The sequence below is a fragment of the Gobius niger genome (genome assembly GCF_951799975.1).
Source record: "Gobius niger genome assembly, chromosome: 9".
NCBI lineage: Eukaryota > Metazoa > Chordata > Actinopteri > Gobiiformes > Gobiidae > Gobius > Gobius niger.
The window spans coordinates 15,159,236-15,178,243 of record NC_136860.1 but is presented as its reverse complement, the minus strand read 5'-3'; the positions used below and the strand labels follow the sequence as shown (position 1 = coordinate 15,178,243).

At 42.0% G+C, this 19,008-nt stretch overlaps 1 protein-coding gene across 1 annotated transcript in view; it reads right to left on the bottom strand.

Moving 5' to 3' along the window:
• kcnh7 (potassium voltage-gated channel subfamily H member 7) overlaps positions 1 to 19,008 on the bottom strand; it is a 99,355-nt gene that overhangs the window by 12,357 nt on the left and 67,990 nt on the right. Inside the window, exon 9 of the mRNA XM_079563010.1 lies at positions 16,906 to 17,158. Within this exon, the coding sequence (XP_079419136.1) occupies positions 16,906 to 17,158 (253 nt within the window). The remainder of the gene's footprint in view (positions 1 to 16,905; positions 17,159 to 19,008) is intronic.

Here is a 19,008-nt window from a genome sequence, read left to right as displayed (position 1 = left end):
TTGGTTAAATTGGCCTGCCACTCAAGGCTGACCAATAGGAGCAGTGGGCGGGGCAAAGTACGCGGTATGTGTCTGTGCTTTGGAGCTGCATTTCGAAAAAGGAAAGAAAAAAATCAGCAAACAATGAATCACAGACACTCAAGCATCACATAGAAATCTCAGTTTGATTGAAATTGTTCATCATCATGGCTGGAGAAAGAACCCATTGACACAGAACACCAGCCACTTCTCAGTCAGTCAGCTCTGGGGCAGCTCATTAGTAGCTCACCACCATGAGTTGACAGAGGACTGAATGAACAGCACTCTGAACAACTTGATACAATATTTTTTCAACCATTGATATTACAGTAGTTAGTAGTAGGGCCTGTCCAATATGGAATTCTGGGGTTCAATAACGGTATATGTAGCTGTCGCAGAACAAATGTATTTATTTTTGTTTTGTATTGTGGTTTGAGTTGTTCTGTCATGCCTGTGCTGCGTTGGTGACCCCTTGTGGTCGATTGGGAAAATTGCGGAGCGCGGGTCACGTGTTTTGATTGGAGGGCGCGAATGGCTTCCGGTGGCTGCAAAGCACGGACGCAGAAAGTAGCTACGGAAATATTGGAAATATTGGGACTGAAAATGGACTTTGACCACTCCTAGATGTTGGTGCAGAAGGCGCACACGGTGTGTATTGGTTTGTGATTTGTGTGTATGTTTTGTTTTATTTTTATTGACAAATATATTGTTTTTGTTTATAGTTTTTCACGGTGGTTGGTCGAAGGTCCAGCAAATGGAAAAAGCTGTGACAAAATAAACAACGACTAAAAACATCAGTTGGAGCGTGGCTTATTCTGTACGAACAAGAAACTTTGGGAGCAGTTATAGTGAAAAACGTGTCCCACTCCCTTGGTGCTTCGTGTAACACGCGTCCCGTTGGTGCCAAGTGAAGACCCTGGCCTACCACACCCTGTCGGTGAAGGTGAAACATGTGTCCCATGCTGCCGACAAGGAGGAGACAACGTGGCCTGTCGCTATCGGTCTGAGAGAGGGGCCAGTCGGCGAAGGAGCAACGAGAGAGCGGCGTGGCATCAGCGTGGCATCCGCGTGGCATCGGCACGATCATGCTTCGAGGGAACAGGGCCCGCGTGGAGATCATCAGCCTCTATGGTCCTACAGCAACTGGATATCCAAACCTCAACAGCTTTGCCAGTTGAATAAAAGGAACTAAAGCTTCATCTAAACACCGTGCAAGTCTACAGTAAGCCACAGTGCCGCAAGGATACCAGGTTTGACTGGATCTACAGAGTTTGGTAATATTACTCAAAATACAAAAAAGAGAGAAAACAGAGATAAGAGTTAAAAGCAATTGTTTTCTGTTTTGAGTTTATCCTGTGCTGCGACACTTGTATTCTTTGGTATTTGTGAAATATTTCAAAGGTTTACTGTGCAAATAATTTAGAGATGGAGCCAGACACACGTGTGTTAGAAGAAGTAATTGAAGCTTTAGAAGCAGAGAAGGCTCAATTAGAAGCTAAACTACAGGGTGAGGTTGAAGATTCAGAAAGAGAAGAAGTTGAAACTCGCATAGGGGATATCTGTGCAGACCTTGAAATGCACAAAATAGGAAAACCCCAGCCAGCAGCCGAAGTTGAAACAGAAGTTAGGCGTTCAGAAAGAATTAGACGCCCAACAGAAAAAATGTTTGAACTTATAAAAGATGACATAATAAGCAGAGAAAGAAGTTTCATGTCAACATATGTGCATTTTAAGGCAGAGGTTCAACTTGCAAGGTCTAAACTGAAAGTAGAGTGCTCTAAAGCTGAGTTAAGTGACATGATTCAAACGATTGAAAATTGTGAGTCAGATTTAAAGCAGAACTATTTGGCTTTACGTACACTGACCGCACCATCTCAGGACATAAGAAGGAAAATGGACAGTTGCAATGCAGTTTCCACTGAAATCATTTTGCTTCTGAAAAGACGTTACACAGATGTTGAAAAGGAGTTTGATGCACAAGCTGTAAAAGAATCACTCCTGCAGTTACTGCAAAGAGATGATGCAAGGTCAATATATGGATCAACAGTATCAAGGGCTGAAAAAAGTCAGTACAACACTCTTAGTGAGCAAGGGACTCTTTTATCTGCAAAAAGGGCAGAAGCAGCTGCACGTTTAGCGTCAAAACGAGCTGAAATGAACAGAGAAATGGAAATCTCAGTACAAAGACAAGAGATTGTAGCTCAGCAGGAAAAGTTGAAAAGGTTGGAAAATCAAAGGGATTTTGAGGCAATAGAGGCAGAATATAATGTGTATGCTGAAGAGGAATCCAAAGTAAATGCTGAAATAAAAGATAGTGAAATAAAAGTCACTTCAAGTCAGCCTCCGATAAAGCATTACACTGTCCCGCGCCCAAAAGTTCTCCGGGATCCAACTCCAGCTACTTTCCCTGAGGTGAAAAATAAGATTTCCCAAAATGTGTCAGTCCCACATACCAGTGGCAGTAAGTTCATGTCAAAGGACAGTGAAGTATCTCTAGTTCAGGCGCTTAAAGAATCGCTCACCATGACTAGACTTCCAGCCCCAGAGCCATTTGTATTTAGTGGGGATCCGCTAAAGTTCATAGAGTGGAGCACTTGCTTCAAGGCTCTCATTGAGACAAGTTGTGTAGACCCGGCACATAGACTGTTCTATCTGAAAAAGTACATAAGTGGAGAAGCGCTTAGTGTATTAGAAGGCACATTCTATAGAAGTGATGAAGAAGCCTATGTACAGGCTTGGGAGGCTTTGAACAAACGTTACGGCCATCCTTTTGTAGTTCAGAGAGCTTTCAGGGGAAAACTAAGCAGTTGGCCAAAGATCGGGTCAAAAGAGTCGCTCAAATTGCGTGAGTTTAGTGATTTCCTCATTTCATGCAAAAACGCTATGCCCCATGTACAAGGTCTCAGGGTATTAGACGATTGTGAGGAAAATCAAAAAATACTCCTCAAACTTCCTGACTGGGCAACAACTCGCTGGAACAGACATGTGACCAAAATACTGGATGAAGGAAAGGAATATCCAGGTTTTGCTAAATTTGCTGAGTTTGTAGCTGAAGAAGCACGCATAGCATGCAACCCAGTCTCTTCCCTGTTTGCATTAAGGACATTTGACAAACCAGACAAAGATCAAAGGCGTTTAAAGGCTAGTGTCCTAACAACTACAACAAGAGTGAACAAAAATACAAAGACAACAAGTACAACTCAAAACAACAAGGGATTCAAACCTAGCCCTTCTGCAACTCAGAACAAAAGACAAATCGAGTGCATCTGCTGTAAGCAAAGTCACTTTATTTACAAATGTGAAAAATTTGCTGAAATGTCCTTTGAAGAAAGGAAAAGATTTGTCACTGAGAATAATATGTGCTTTAGTTGCCTCAGAGTTGGACACTTTTCTAAAAACTGTCGTCAAAAGGCTACTTGTAATGTTTGCAAGAAAAATCACCCCACTCCACTTCATGAGGACCGTCAACAAGTAGACAAACCTGAAACGCCACCGCCAGAGGAAAATGCTTCTGCTGTGTCAAATAACGTGAGAATGGACAATAGCAACCGAACGTCAATGATTGTCCCGGTGTGGCTATCTTGCGCAGAAGGTAATGGACTTGAAACCTTGGTTTATGCACTGCTAGATACTCAAAGCAGCAACACGTTCATTGTCCAAGATATTTGTGAAAAGATTCAAGCACTTACCGAACCAGTGAAGCTTAAACTGACAACGATGACAGACAGGGGATCAATTGTACAGAGTCAAAGAGTGGATGGACTGAAAGTAAGAGGCTACCACTCACAAGAGTACATTGAGCTACCACCCGCGTACACTCGTGAGTACATCCCCCTTGAACAAAACAGTGTTCCCACTTGTGAAACGGCAAAAAGGTGGACACATCTCAAAAGCATTGCAGAAGAGATGCCAGAGCTGTTAGATTGTCCTGCAGCACTTCTGATTGGTTACGATTGTGCAAGAGCTCTGAAACCAAGAAAAGTAATACCAGGCAATGACTACGATCCTTATGCAATCAAGACAGACTTAGGTTGGAGTATCGTGGGATCCATCAAGCCTTGGACAAGTTCAATGGAAGTAAACGGAGCATGCCATCGTATTTCTGTCAAAGAGATGCCATCTATCACACCCTCTTGTGTGATTAGAGCGCTGGAAGCAGATTTCCTGGACACAAATCCTAAAGAAGGAAACATATCACAAGAGGACATTCAGTTTTTACAGATCATAAATGAAAATGTACACTTCAATGAGGAAGGTCATTTGGAAATGCCTTTACCTTTCAGAGAGCGTCCACAGCTTCCAAATAATAAACAGCTTGCTACAATACGGCTGAAACATCTGAAAGCAAAAATGGAAAGAAATCCAAAGTACAAAGAGGACTATGTGAGATTCATGATAAGTGTCTTTGAGGATGGTGATGCAGAGGAAGCAGTTGGCATATCTGCAGATGGCAACACATGGTATATACCTCACCACGGGGTATACCATCCCAGAAAGCCAGAGAAAATAAGAGTCGTGTTTGACTGCTCTGCTAAATGGGAGGACACCTCTTTGAATGACCACCTTCTCACAGGCCCAGACTTAATCAATGCTCTCATAGGGGTACTCTGCAGATTTAGAGAACACCAAATCGCCATAACGTGCGATGTCGAGAAAATGTTCCACCGCTTCCATGTCGCTCCAGAAGACAGAGACTTCTTAAGGTTCCTGTGGTGGCAGGATGGGAACACTAGTGCAGAGCCCAAAGAGTATCGCATGCGTGTTCATATTTTCGGAGCAGCATCCTCGCCAGGATGTGCGAACTATGGCTTGAAATTTCTTGCTCGTGAACATGAAAAGGACTATCCATTAGCAGCCAGCTTCATTCACAAAAACTTTTATGTGGATGACGGGTTAATCAGTGTTGACTCCATCCAAAAGGCAAAACAGTTGGTCTGTCAAGCACAAGAAATCTGTGCAAAGGGCAAGTTGCGCTTACACAAATTTGTGTGCAACAAAAGAGAGGTCTTAGAGGTCATACCACAGTCAGAACATGCTAATAATGGCAAAGACGTAAATCTGAATTATTCTGATGTGCCAATGCAAAGTGTTCTGGGAGTGAAATGGAATGTAGATGCAGATACACTTTCATTCAGTGTGGTCCTCAAAGAAAAGCCAGCCACACGTCGAGGAATCTTGGCAACAGTTGCAAGTGTGTATGATCCATTAGGATTTCTCTCTCCTTACATTCTAACAGGAAAACAAGTACTACAGGAAATGTGCAAACGTGGCGTAGGATGGGACGATCCTATTCCCCCTGCATTGGAAACCAAATGGAAAACATGGCTGAACGATCTGGAAAATCTACCAAAGATTCAAATACCAAGATGCTTCATTCCTGAGGACATAGGCACACCGCAAAAGATCGAGCTGCATCATTTCGCAGATGCGAGCAGCAGTGGCTACGGTCAGTGCTCATACATAAGGATTGTCGCCAAAGACAAAGTGCACTGTGCTCTGGTTATGGGAAAAGCCAGAGTGGCTCCCACTAGGGTAGTCACTATACCGCGTCTTGAGCTCACTGCAGCTGCAGTTTCCGCAGGAGTAAGTAACTTCCTCAGAACAGAGCTTGAGCTAAAGATTGAAGAGGAGTTTTTCTGGACTGATTCACAAGTGGTGCTCGGGTACATTAAAAATGAAGCTAGGCGCTTTCACGTTTTTGTCGCCAACCGAGTACAGAAAATCAGAGACTTTACAGATCCAAAACAGTGGTTTCACATCGAAACAGATCAAAATCCAGCTGATCACGCTTCTAGAGGTCTCAAGGTGGCAGAGCTCATGAACTCAAACTGGCTCAAAGGACCTAGATTTCTATGGGAACAAGAACTTGTTACAAAGCCACATTCCCCAGAGCTTTTAGTGGGAGACCCTGAAGTAAAAGTTCTTAAAACTAATGTTCTAGAGAGAGACAGTTTTCTTGAGAGATTCTCTAGATTCTCAGACTGGAATACAGCAGTTAATGTTGTTGCAAAGATAAAGAGACTTACCAAAAAAGACAAATCAAAACCCATTAGTGTTGAGGAGAGACAAGCAGCTTCGTTCGCACTTATTCGGGTAACACAGAGACAAACGTTTGAACAAGAGATGAAACAATTGAGTGAAAAGGCAAACAAATTGCCCAAAACTCATAAGTTGTACCAACTTGATCCTTTTGTTGATAATGACCTACTTAGGGTAGGAGGGAGGTTAAGAAAATCCTCAGCATCATTTGATTTGAGACACCCCGTCATTCTCCCTAGGGAAGGCATTGTCACACAACTTATTCTTGACCATTGTCACAAGAAAACGCAACACCAGGGTCGAGGCCAAACACTAAATGCACTCAGAGCCAGTGGCTATTGGATTGTAGGTGCCAGTAAGGTAGTGGCCCGTCACATCAAAGGTTGTGTTGTGTGCAGAAAGGTACGAGGGCCAACACAGGAACAGCGTATGGCTGACTTACCAGCTGACAGAGTAGATCCCTCACCCCCTTTCACTTACACAGGAATAGACTGTTTTGGTCCATTTTACACGAAACAAGGTCGAAAAGAATGTAAACGTTATGGTCTTTTGTTTACGTGTTTAAGCTCCAGAGCTATTCACATTGAGATGTTAGAAGATCTTTCCACTGATGCGTTTATAAATGGATTGAGATGTTTTATAGCGATCAGAGGAGCAGTGAGACAGATTAGATCCGATCAGGGTACAAATTTTGTCGGAGCTAAGAATGAGTTCGACAAATGTCTCTTAGAGCTTGACAAAGACAGGATTGCTACTTATTTAGCTAAAAACCAATGTGACTTTCAAATGAACGTTCCTGAAGCGAGTCACAGAGGCGGAGTTTGGGAACGCCAAATCAGAACCGTCCGAAATGTTTTGAGTTCTGTCCTGGCACAAGCCACAGGAAGATTGGACGACACCTCTTTGAGAACTTTCTTTTATGAGGCCATGTCGATTGTAAACAATCGTCCGCTCACTACCGACACTATCAATGACCCAAAGAGTGCAGAACCTTTGACGCCAAATCATTTACTGACAATGAAAGAGTCAGTGCCACTTCCACCACCAGGCGACTTTGTCAGCGAAGATTTGTACGCTAGAAAGAGATGGCGAAAAGTACAATACTTGTCTGAACAATTCTGGCACAGATGGCGCAAAGAGTATTTAACAAGCATAAGCCTAAGACAACAGTGGCATACACCCAAAAGAAATGTACAAGTCGGAGACATCGTGATAGTCAAGGAAGAGAATATTCCCAGAAATGAGTGGAAATTAGCGAAGATTGTCGAAGCGAATGAAGATGATGATGGCTTAGTACGAAAAGTTAAGATTCAAGTAGGACAGAAAGCTTTAGGAAAGAAAGGTGAACGTTTAAAACAATTATCTTTTCTTGAGCGACCAGTTCAGAAACTAGTGGTACTAGTGCAAAATGAGTCCTAAGTTTTCCAAGATTTAAACAAAGTTCAAAGGTTGATGTTTTTTGAAAATTACAATGTTTTACTTTACTGTGTAAATGCAACATTTTGTAATTTTGGTGGCAGTGTAGCTGTCGCAGAACAAATGTATTTATTTTTGTTTTGTATTGTGGTTTGAGTTGTTCTGTCATGCCTGTGCTGCGTTGGTGACCCCTTGTGGTCGATTGGGAAAATTGCGGAGCGCGGGTCACGTGTTTTGATTGGAGGGCGCGAATGGCTTCCGGTGGCTGCAAAGCACGGACGCAGAAAGTAGCTACGGAAATATTGGAAATATTGGGACTGAAAATGGACTTTGACCACTCCTAGATGTTGGTGCAGAAGGCGCACACGGTGTGTATTGGTTTGTGATTTGTGTGTATGTTTTGTTTTATTTTTATTGACAAATATATTGTTTTTGTTTATAGTTTTTCACGGTGGTTGGTCGAAGGTCCAGCAAATGGAAAAAGCTGTGACAAAATAAACAACGACTAAAAACATCAGTTGGAGCGTGGCTTATTCTGTACGAACAAGAAACTTTGGGAGCAGTTATAGGTATAGAAGGGATTGGAAATGCCCATAGCCGATATACTGTACACTTCCTGACACTAGTATACATCATCATCATCATTCTTTATTCAGACTCTAGGTCCATAGTATAAATTTACATGTATGTGTAACACCGCGTCTGGATCATTGTAATGCCGTGTATATTGGACTGGACCAGCACTCCCTGCAGCACCTGCAGTGTGTACAAAATGCTGCAGCCCGCCTCCTGACTAAAACATCACACCTGTTTTGTGCACCTTACACTGGCTCCCTGTCAGCTTTTGTGTTTAATTTAAGATGTTGTTGATTGCTTTTAAATGTCTTCACTCTTTCGTTAACATCCTGAATGACCAGGTTATTCCATCAATGGATTTCTTCTTTCCTGATGGCTCAGACTTATTCCGAGATGACGATGCCAAGATTGATCGGGCTCACATTGTGAAAGAGTGGTTCGGGGAGACATCATTTTCACACATGGATCGGCCACAACAGAGTCCAGAGCTTAACCCCATTGAGAGACTATGGGATGTATTGGAGGAGGCTTTGCACCGCGGTCACACTTTCCCATCATCAGTGCAAGATCTTGATGTAAAATCAATGCAACACTGGGTCTTGTGACACTGCAGAAGCGTATTGAAACAATGCCACAGCTAAAGGCGCTAAAAGCAATTATTAGAGCGTATTTATTTGGTGGTAAACATCTGAAATGAAGTACATCAAAGTGTTTGCAAAACGCCACAGCACAAACTTTCATGATCAATCAGGAACATGAAAATGACTTGTGCACATTTTTCGTATTACTTTCAATTTAGCGCCTGGCTTTGTAAATCAGGCCAGATGCTCCATTTATTTTTCTGTATTGTGTGTGTAACTTTACAACATTAGGCTACCGAGCCCACACAATTTTTCTGGTGGATCCATAAAAGCTGTCTAAGTTCAGATTCCTTTTGGGGGAGAAAAAAAACCCATCATTACGTGCAATGTCATCCGCTGTCATGATATCCATCCGTTATGAGGCGGCGCACCAATCCTCCCCATTCCTCGAGACTTCACTTATAAAGCAGCCCTGGCATGTTTATTTTTGTGCGTAATGAAATTCAAACAACTCCTCTTCTTGCTGCAGACTAGATCTCCCTAGACTTGCGCCGCCTAACTTTGATTCATTATTTATGCGCAGCGAGAAGTAGCTGCTTTAAAGATAACTTTCATGTGAGGGAACGGCGAGGGTGATTGTGACTGGCACACTTTTATTGTGCACTTCAAAAGAAAGACTCGTGATTAGGATGGCAACGGAGTAATGAAGCCTCTCCAAAAAAAGAAAAAAAAAAGAAAAAAAAAAGTCAGCGATTTATGATGATTTATGACAAACTTTGATATGAAATGAAAACGTGGGATGTGGCAGCTCAGGCGATTCCAGGTATGAACACAAGACTATGCAGGTTTATTTGTGTGACCCGCTTTTTAGGATTTTACATGTATATTTGATTTTTCCAGATAATAGGGATATCCTGAAGTGGAAAACAGTGATGAAAATGATACATTTTAATACAATCTTGGATAATGCTGCTATTGTGTCTGCTATTTGCATACTCCCAAACGCGAACAGTGCTACTTTAACCTTACACACAGGCAAGGTGACCAAAAAACAACAACTGCTGAACGGGGAATGAGTGGCTAGCCTTTGCATGTTAGCCTGTGTATTTGTACTTTGGAAGGAAAGACGGATTATTGATTATTAAAAGTGACAGAGCTGAACTTTTCCTTGATTGTTTTGATTTTTTCTTTATTATTTTAGGCACTACACTCTTTGTTTTTGCTTCGTTTTGCCAATTATGGAGCGATATTTGTTTTGTCCTTTGATATAACGTAAGCTCAGACATCTAATAATTGCATTTGTATCAATTTCATTCTAGTTTTCTGACATTGCTGGGAAAGCGACTCTGCAAGTTGTGAAATTCGCCTGTGCAGAATCGGGATGCTACAAATAGGTTAGGAAAGTTATGAATGAAGTTTGGACAACAACTAACATTTTCGTTTAGCGGCCTCCTCTTGCATTGTAAGTAATTGTAGTAAAAAAACATATTCATCACACACCAATAAAGTGAAACCAACATTGGGTCCATATAGATGTTTTCTTCACAGCAAATTGTTCAGTAGAAGCAAAAAAAAGCACTTGTTAGCTTAAATGGTAAATGGTCTCAACTTATACAGCGCTTTTCCACCTACATTAGGCACTCAAAGCGCTTTACAGCAAGGATCACTCGCCCATTCATACTCTCATTCATACACCAATGTACGCAGACACTGGGGGCAATGTGGGTGAAGTGTCTTGCCCAAGGACACAACGACAGTGTGCACTTTCAGGAGGTGGGATTCGAACCCCCGACCTTCCGATCATGAGACTCTACCATCGCTCTACCATCTGCGCCACTGTTGCTTATGTAGCATGAAGCGAAGGTTAGCTTCAGTAGCTTCCTGGTTAGCATTGTCCGTTATTGAAGTATTAATGGGCTGTTGAACCAAACCCTGCCATGTCTTTGTATTTAGTAGAAAAGCAGAGTCATAATTCAGAATTTGTTTAAGTAATGGTGGAGAAATTGTAGAATGTTCTGATAAGTTTCCCACCTCCCACTTGGAAAAACGCCTTGGAACGCCGCTCGAAGTGGTAATTACAATTTATAAACTCTGAGAGCTAGGAGTTTGAATGCGAGATGAAGACAGTAATGGCTGCCCCTGGTGGAGGAGCAGCTAATGATAAAACTGTAACAAAACCACTGCATCAGAGACGTGAACATTACTTTTACTCACAGCTTTCAACATTATGTTACGTCGCACGTTTTTAATGATATCTGGTTTGGAGAAACGTTAGCATGGTATGAGCTAACTGTTGTACTATAGGATTAACCGTTTTGTGTACATACCAGTTTAATCACCTGGAACGCTCTGAGGTCGTAAGTCGTTATTTCCAAGTGGGAAAGATACCAGTTACCTTGAACACACCATAATCCTCCAACAACAGTTACTCCCGATCATGAACCGAGTGCAATATCTGGAGATGAGTCCCACTTGCTCTGAGCAGGCAGAGGACAGATTTCCTAACAGGGATGATAAAATAATGTACCTTAACATCCATCTCTAGCAGACATTTATGTGCAATAATATTAGACAACAACAACGGCATGGGCCACAGAGGCAAAAGCCTGTCTTCTCAAACTTAACCCTTTGAGGCAGCTGTGAGCTGCCATTATAACTGTATGGATTTGCAAACTCCTTCTTTAAAAACCTCAAAAGGAATGAAACACTGAAATGGCCTCGAGCTCCAATCATAGAGTGTATTGATGTTGGTCCGTTCGGGCTGTGAGCAGGAGTTCAGTAGTGGAGATATGATATGTTTGTGGTCAGTGTGGGTTTCACAGCATGCACTCGATCCCTCTGTGCGACCACACGCTGAGCCCTGCGCCGCAGACCCTCTCTCTGCTCCAGCTCACCGCACCAGGGCTACACTCACTCAAGCATTTTAAACCACACTGCGGAACACAACGGGTTATAAATAACTACATCACAAAAGAATCTACACTATTGCAAAACTTTGATCAATAAACGCTCCAACTTAAAAGTCCAACAAAAATGTATCTCAAGCTTCCGGGTAAATTTAGCCTGTGTTCTATCTTAAAATGTTAACGCTCTTGGGAAAAAAGTGTGCTCTACTTGGTTTTAGGAATATGCAAAAATGTGTTGGCACACATCTTAATTTAGTAGACAGAAGAACGAGAGTGCTCCACGGGTCAGTCCAAATATAAATCTGAAATAAATATGGATAAAAGTCATAAAAGCTTGCCTTAAGAATGGGAAAAACGGTAATTGTAGCTGATAATTCACTTGAATAAACAAAAGTGCAGAAAAAACACACTATATGTTAGCAGCAGCTTTTTGGGAACGCCTTAAAGGTTACGGTTCACTGCTAGGACAACCTGTGAGGAGCAGATGTGGAGCCAGGCTGATGTGCAGGATCACCTATAGCTGTAAGATTATTGTGCATGTTTTGGGGTGATGGGGGAAACCAGAGCACCCAGACAGAACCCAGAAAGAAAGGCCTGCACTACATTGGAGATATACTCGATATTGTAAATTTGCACATCTTCCAAACACCAATTTCAACATTTCCTTGTGTATAGCCCACCTCTGCTTGGTATCAACTGCCATGGAGTTGACTGACAGAGACTTGGCTGCCAATCTATGAAAACAACATCAACCACCATCATCATCACCAACACCAACACCAAGCATCTTCTGCTGTATCCCAGGCTTCAAATAATTGCAAATATATAAAACTGTTGTTGTGGTTGATTTAATTATATTTTGATTAGGTTTTTTTTGCTGCACATGGAAGATGAATGGTATTGTCTCGCAGCAAAATGTATAGCGGGCCAACCTCTAAATAAATACTCCTGATCAAGAATCAACCCAATGGTAAAATGTAGCCATGTTTCATTCCATTTATTGTTTGTTAATAAGTAAATAAAACCAAAATATGAACTCATTCCACATATTGAATAAGTAAACATTCTGCGTGTTGACAGTGAGAAACCAGCTGGGCCTTGGACGAACAATGGACAGTAAGTAAATCAGCATAAGAAATGAAAAGAAAGGCGTATTGTGCTGACTGCGCAGCATGTTTGTAGTGTATCACCATAAATGAGCTGATCTGTGAGATCAGTGACTCTCCCTGTGTTTGTTAATAATGGCTTTTGTGTGATGCAGCAGCTTTTGCTAAGCTTAAACCCCATTCTGTCAGGTGGGGCTTTGCGGGGCATTCATCTCATGAATAATGGCAAGTTTAATCCAGGCTTGGCCCACAGCACCTGGTCACGCTTCAGCCGTACAGAAAAAGATAAATACTCATTACTCTAATATGACTGATGAGCATTCACGTGTGCTCTGTTTGACAGGGAGCGGCAGATGTTGTCAATATGCATAAACATAAACTAGAAAGTGGACACTATTTTTTTTCCTGGCTACATGGCCTGGACGAATTTGTTTGCTGAATACTCTGAAGTTTCAAGGCCAAACTAAACAGTAAACATTACTAAATGAATAAGCAGTAACTAGACACAGTTATGAGCACTTCTGCAATGATTTACTACATTTTCTGAATGACCTATAACTTTAAAGCTGAGTCCATCCCGCCTTAATAAGAGATTATACAACTGGGAGCAGAAGGGTTCAAAATGAGCACGGCGATGCTTTATGGACTTGGGCAGGAGACTTCCGGGATTGAAATCTGTTACGCAACAGTGACAAACTGCAATGAAGCAGATGCTTAGGGAAAACACCGCGAGGGAATAGCTGTAAACTTGCGGAAACTGTCAGTGGTTCGTCTCTACATCTGGCTACAATGTTTTGATGTGTTTAGTATTTAACATACTGTATCTGTCTCATACGTATACATTCAAGTGGACACATCATGCATATTTTACATGCAAGGAAAAAAAAAAAACAGGAAGGCGTGAGAGACTGGGATGATCCAGTGGATAAAACCGTGAATACAAGCTTTCACTTTCAGGCATGCTAACAAATTAATGACGCCGTGATGAACATACTTTGAGTGTAAAACGGCTCAGAAGATAGATTGTAAGCCTTTAGAATATCTTTCTTGTGCTCCATATATGAGGCAACAAAACCCAACAACCCACAGATCGGAGCGCTTCAGCAGTAGAAGAAGAAACAACCAAAGTGAACAGGATTACTCAAAATTACATGCTACGTTTTTGACAAGGGAACAACGCTACAACAAGGTTAAAAGCTTAAAACCATTCAACCAAATCAACAGAGAGTGAATTTGCTCGGAAGTGAAACCACAGAAGACTACAGCTCTACGTCACCATTGACGTACGCAGCTTTATCCACTTTTATAAATGATTGACTGAGGAAGACTAACGCGCCGTCCTGTTTTATTCGATCTATCGACGGACACGCTTCAAATTCACCGGCGGCCGCCACAGGGAAGTGTCATTCATTGGCCTTTTCCAATAATCCCCCATCGTCGCTTTGAGCCGCTTCCTGCTGCTGTCGAGAGAACGCCAGCCGTGTGCCCCGTTTTGTGTGGAAATTACTGCACAACCTTTTCACGGGGGCACTTAATAGAAATGTCACCGCTTCAATCCTGTCACACCAACAGCCCTCTCGACAAGAGGACAGCGAGACGACAGAGCCGCTCCCCGCCATCCCTGTCACAACGTGCGAACACGCGGTGTTTTTAGCGACTGTAAAATTGCCGGGATATTTTTTTCCTCGGGAGCAGAGCATTTGCAATACAGAGCTCCGTCTCCCTGCAGGCGCCGGGTGGCTCTGTGTCCATTAGGGAATAGCACTGCCTATTGTCCCCGCCGTGACAGGAGCCTTTCAACACTGCTTGCATTTGTCATACATTTTGACATGTTAAATAGTCGCTGCATATCAACATTGTGTGAGATGTGTGGGCACTCGCTGGTGTGAGAGAATCTGACAAAACATTGGCTTTGATTCCATGACAGTTTTATTATTAAAAATGTCGAGTGGTTTTTAACTTTGCGGTGATGTTGGATTTCACACTTAGGCAGGATTTTGGACAGAAAACACTCTCAATAAGATAAAGTGAAATTGCGTAGGTTAGAGTGGAGAAGTCTTCAGATAATACGGCAGCACTCGGCAGGACCTTTGTTAAGCTAAACCTAATGTATTATAGACACAATTTCTTACAAGATTTGTACTGGGTAGTATTGAAGTGGATGTTTCGCCTCTCACCTAACCCTGTACGACTGAGAGCTTACACAAACATACAATTGTTCTTCTCTCATGAAATGACAGATGAGCCGAACTGTAACTCAGTGCTCGTGCTTTACAGAAGGACCTGGGTTCAATCCCCGGGTGGGGTGTTTGCATTTTCTCCCCGTGTCTGCGTAGGTTTCCTCCAGGTACTCTGGTTTCCAATGCCATAAAAACATGTACAATAGGAATGAATGATGTGTGTGTGTGAATGAATGGTGGTGTGCAGATTCTGTCAGACTCCCCCAGTGGAAAGCTACTGCCCTTCTTCTCTGTGTCTTTTGCCTGATCATTTTAGAACTCAAATTTCCATTAAGCTACAACAAAGCAAGCAGAATTTTTTTTTTTTTTGCCCTATATCAAGGTAAAATGGTAAATGGACTCAACTTATATAGCGCTTTTCTACCTTTATAAGGCCCAAAGTGCTTTACAGTAAGGAACCAGTCACCCACTCACACTCTCATTCATACACCAATGTACGCAGACACTGGAGGCAAGTAGGGTGAAGTTTCTTGCCCAAGGACACAATGACAGTGTGCATTTACGGGAGCTGGGATTCGATCCCGAGACGACCCGCTCTACCAACTGCGCCACCGTCGACCCATCGTAATAGTTTCACTCCACTTCATCAGCACTCTGTTCGTAACAATAGCATGTGCACAGAAATAAGGGATGGGTTCCTCTTATTGGGGTTATATAAAAGCAACAAGACGGGTCTGCCTTTGTTACGTAACAATCTACAAGAATATACTAAAGAACAATTTCTGCTATTGTAGAGGACACGGCATATTGACTCAAGATGGCGACATAAAGCAAAAACACCTCTCTCCACCTCTATGTTTTTGATGATGGAACAATATGGTCAAAGCTAAACGTTTTTATTGCTGATTTAATTATTAAAGGGACTATACAGAGTTTAAAAATGTTAAAATGATGTATTTTTCTCCACCTACATGTTCCAGCAATGCCCTAATGTGTAGAATGAGCCCAGACCTGTTCACCACAACTGCCTCTAAAATCCTGCACTGTCTCTCAAAAAGTAGTTACTTCGGGTCTGAAGTGCCGTCATGCACGAGTTTAATATAGAAACTGCAGTTACGCATAAGACCTGAGGTGGCAGTAGCGAGTATAAAATGGCCAACTTGCATCTAGCCCCTTTAAAATAATATAATTAGAATGTTAGCTGTCTCCAAACTCATTCCTAACTTTCCTAACATATTTGTAGCGTCCCATTTCTTCACAGGGATGAGTTTAAAGGCACATTTCACAACTTGCAGGAAAATGCAAGAAAACTAACCTGCATGTTCATGACAGTGATACAAATGCTTTATAAGTGTTTTTCCCACAAATGTCTATGTTTACAACAAACTAAAGGAGGACCAAACAAATTGTATTCCACTAGTGAAAAAGAAGAAAAAGGTATAGTGCTTTAAGTACCAACACAATGTGTCCACAACAAAGACAAAAGCCTAACAGACGACACCTTAGAGGATGTGCCAATACAAAATAATGTAAAAAAAAAAAACATCACCTACTACAAAACACCTTTCTTAGATTTTGCAAAATAGTTTAACCAGTGTGTTACAAAAAAGAACCAAGGTTGCCATGGTTACAGCAGGACTAACCTGGACCAGCTGTGGAGCCCAGGTGTTGTTGACAACTTTGTGATAAAGTGGGCACATCGAGAGCTGGACTGTAAAGTCAAATGTTCAGATGAATTCACCGAGCGGAGAGGTGGAAGGTTTGTCAAACTCGCAGCGAAATAACTTTGGTTAGCCCATGTAGGAAACTGACTTTTTTTTTTAAAAATGACCTGGATTGTCACATTTGGTGCTTGTAGAGAAAAGTATTGTAAGAAAAATAAAGAATATATCATGATTTTTCTTGTATAGTACGCTTTTTTTTTTCCGTGACAGAAATATTGTCAAAACATGGACAAGCTGACGGATTATCTGAGGGATTAGCCTATTGTGCCAGTTTTGGGCAGATGGGCACCCGGAGGAAACATGCAAACTCCACAGAAGAGGCGGGGCGTGAAGAGAAAATCAAAACAAAGCAACGTTACCTAAAATAGCCACCACGATGTCATCCTTGAGAATCTCTATGGAGCCGCGGGACAGGAAGTAGATGGCTGTGAGGACGTCCCCGCAGTGGACCAGGGTGTCTCCCGGCGGGGAGTGGGTGGTCTGGAAGCGCATGGCCAGCGCTCTCAAACAGCCCTGGGAGGCCCCCTGGAACGCCTTGGTGTTGTGGAGGAGGTTTCTGTTGAGGTGAAGACAAATATCCGCCTGCAGACACTCGGGGAAGCCTTTTAACACCTGTCACATGTAGAGAGAAAAAAAAAAAACACATTTGCAGTGGCTCGTCCTCTCGCAAATGCAATTATTCATGACCCAGTAGTGTGTGCGCAAATGTGCTTAGATAATGTTATGCTTGAAGGCACTCTGAGGTGGAAATATTGACTCAAAACAAGCTTGTTACGTGTAAACTCCACGGATATGACCGACATAGGAAACCGAGGATACAGTATAGCATCAGCGGCGGCCAAGAATAAAACTGAGCAAGTTCTGACTCTTTTCTTTTCCTAAACGGCGGCGAATGGAAGCGCGAAGGAGGTGTTTGTGCAAAAATAGTTTCAAAAGAACCTGGGATTCAAAGTGATCTCCATTTTTAGTAAACCATTAAGGGCTTTGAAAAGGAAAAAAAAAAAGTAAAGGCAATTCTCAAGCGTATTATCTCACACTCCTCTAAGAACAGCTTCATTTCTGAGTTAGGATTTTGAGACAACACACACACACAGATAGACAGCGCCAAATATAGTCTTTAGAATATATTTACAGCTTGTTCTTGTTTAAGACTTCCTGACCCAGATTCAATAGTTTTTTTTAGATACATACAGAATTTATTTATGACCCAATAGCAAAGAGGAGTGTATACACTTATGACATTTCATTCTCAACAGAAAACTCAACATTATAGATTATAAAATGAAATGAAAATAAATAAATAATACATTTCATAAGTCATCATTGACACTAACTTGGTTTCTGATAATGCTGTATGCTGTGACGTCATCTGCATACCTTCTTTGATAGTCCATGACGTAAATGATGAAGTCTTCTTAATTTGTCAGTTTTATTAAATATTTAAAGAAGAACTAATTAACTTGTTTACCTTCATAAATCCTTTCTGTAGTCCCTCTGAGGGTAATGCAAGTGTTAATGGGATGATTGAGGGGTCTTTCATCTAGCCTGATAAACCACGCCCACTTGTTTTTTTGTGCTAAAGAAGGTGGGTCTGGCCATACACAGTAAACAAATTGCGGATTGGGGCGAAGGCCTAGCGTGAACCAATCACGATCCTCACGTCACAAGGTTACGTCACTCGCTGCACCACTATGTTGTTCGTTAAATTAAGATTTGCCAAAACTAATCATGGATGAAGTTGTCGAGGATTTTGCATCCGCATTCTCCGCGTGAGTTTATATTCACATCATATTTTGTGAATTGGACTACAGCTGTCGTCACGTCCGCTAATTGGTAATTGGTTAATTTCACTGACAAATCTGTGCGCGTTAGGCCCGCCAGTTCAAACTGCTCCAATTGCTCCGTGACCAGATAAATTCCCTGCGTGGAATGGACAGGGAATAGAATGGCAGAGTCAGGCAATCTTTCATCTCCCCCTGGTGTCTATGTCCAGAAAACCACCCTCGCAACTTCCCTGCCCTCGGGTCGGAGGTGCAATACACACTAATAGAATCACGAAGAAGAAGCTAGCAGGCTAACGGGTAAAGCTAACTGTGGGCTAGCGTAGTAGTACTTACTCTCACGGACAATTAATGAGTAAAAAAAAACGCAACATGCTACGACACCTGCAGTGGCGCTTACGGCCTCTAGGGGCATGAGTTACTTAGTTCTGCTTTTAAGTACATATGACACATTCAACACACTATGCTCAAACGTAGTTAACACAATTATATTTTCCTTCCTTATTGGACACCGACAGGAAGTGACATAGGCAAACAATTTTAAGCTGTTGCCAGGCCGACCATGTTATGTTAATGTCTCAAACTGCTATGGAAATTTACCTTTATCTATGTCAGCTTAAAAATTCAAATAAAAAAAACTTTTATGCCCAACATTTATTCATTTAAATTGCTGCTTCACTG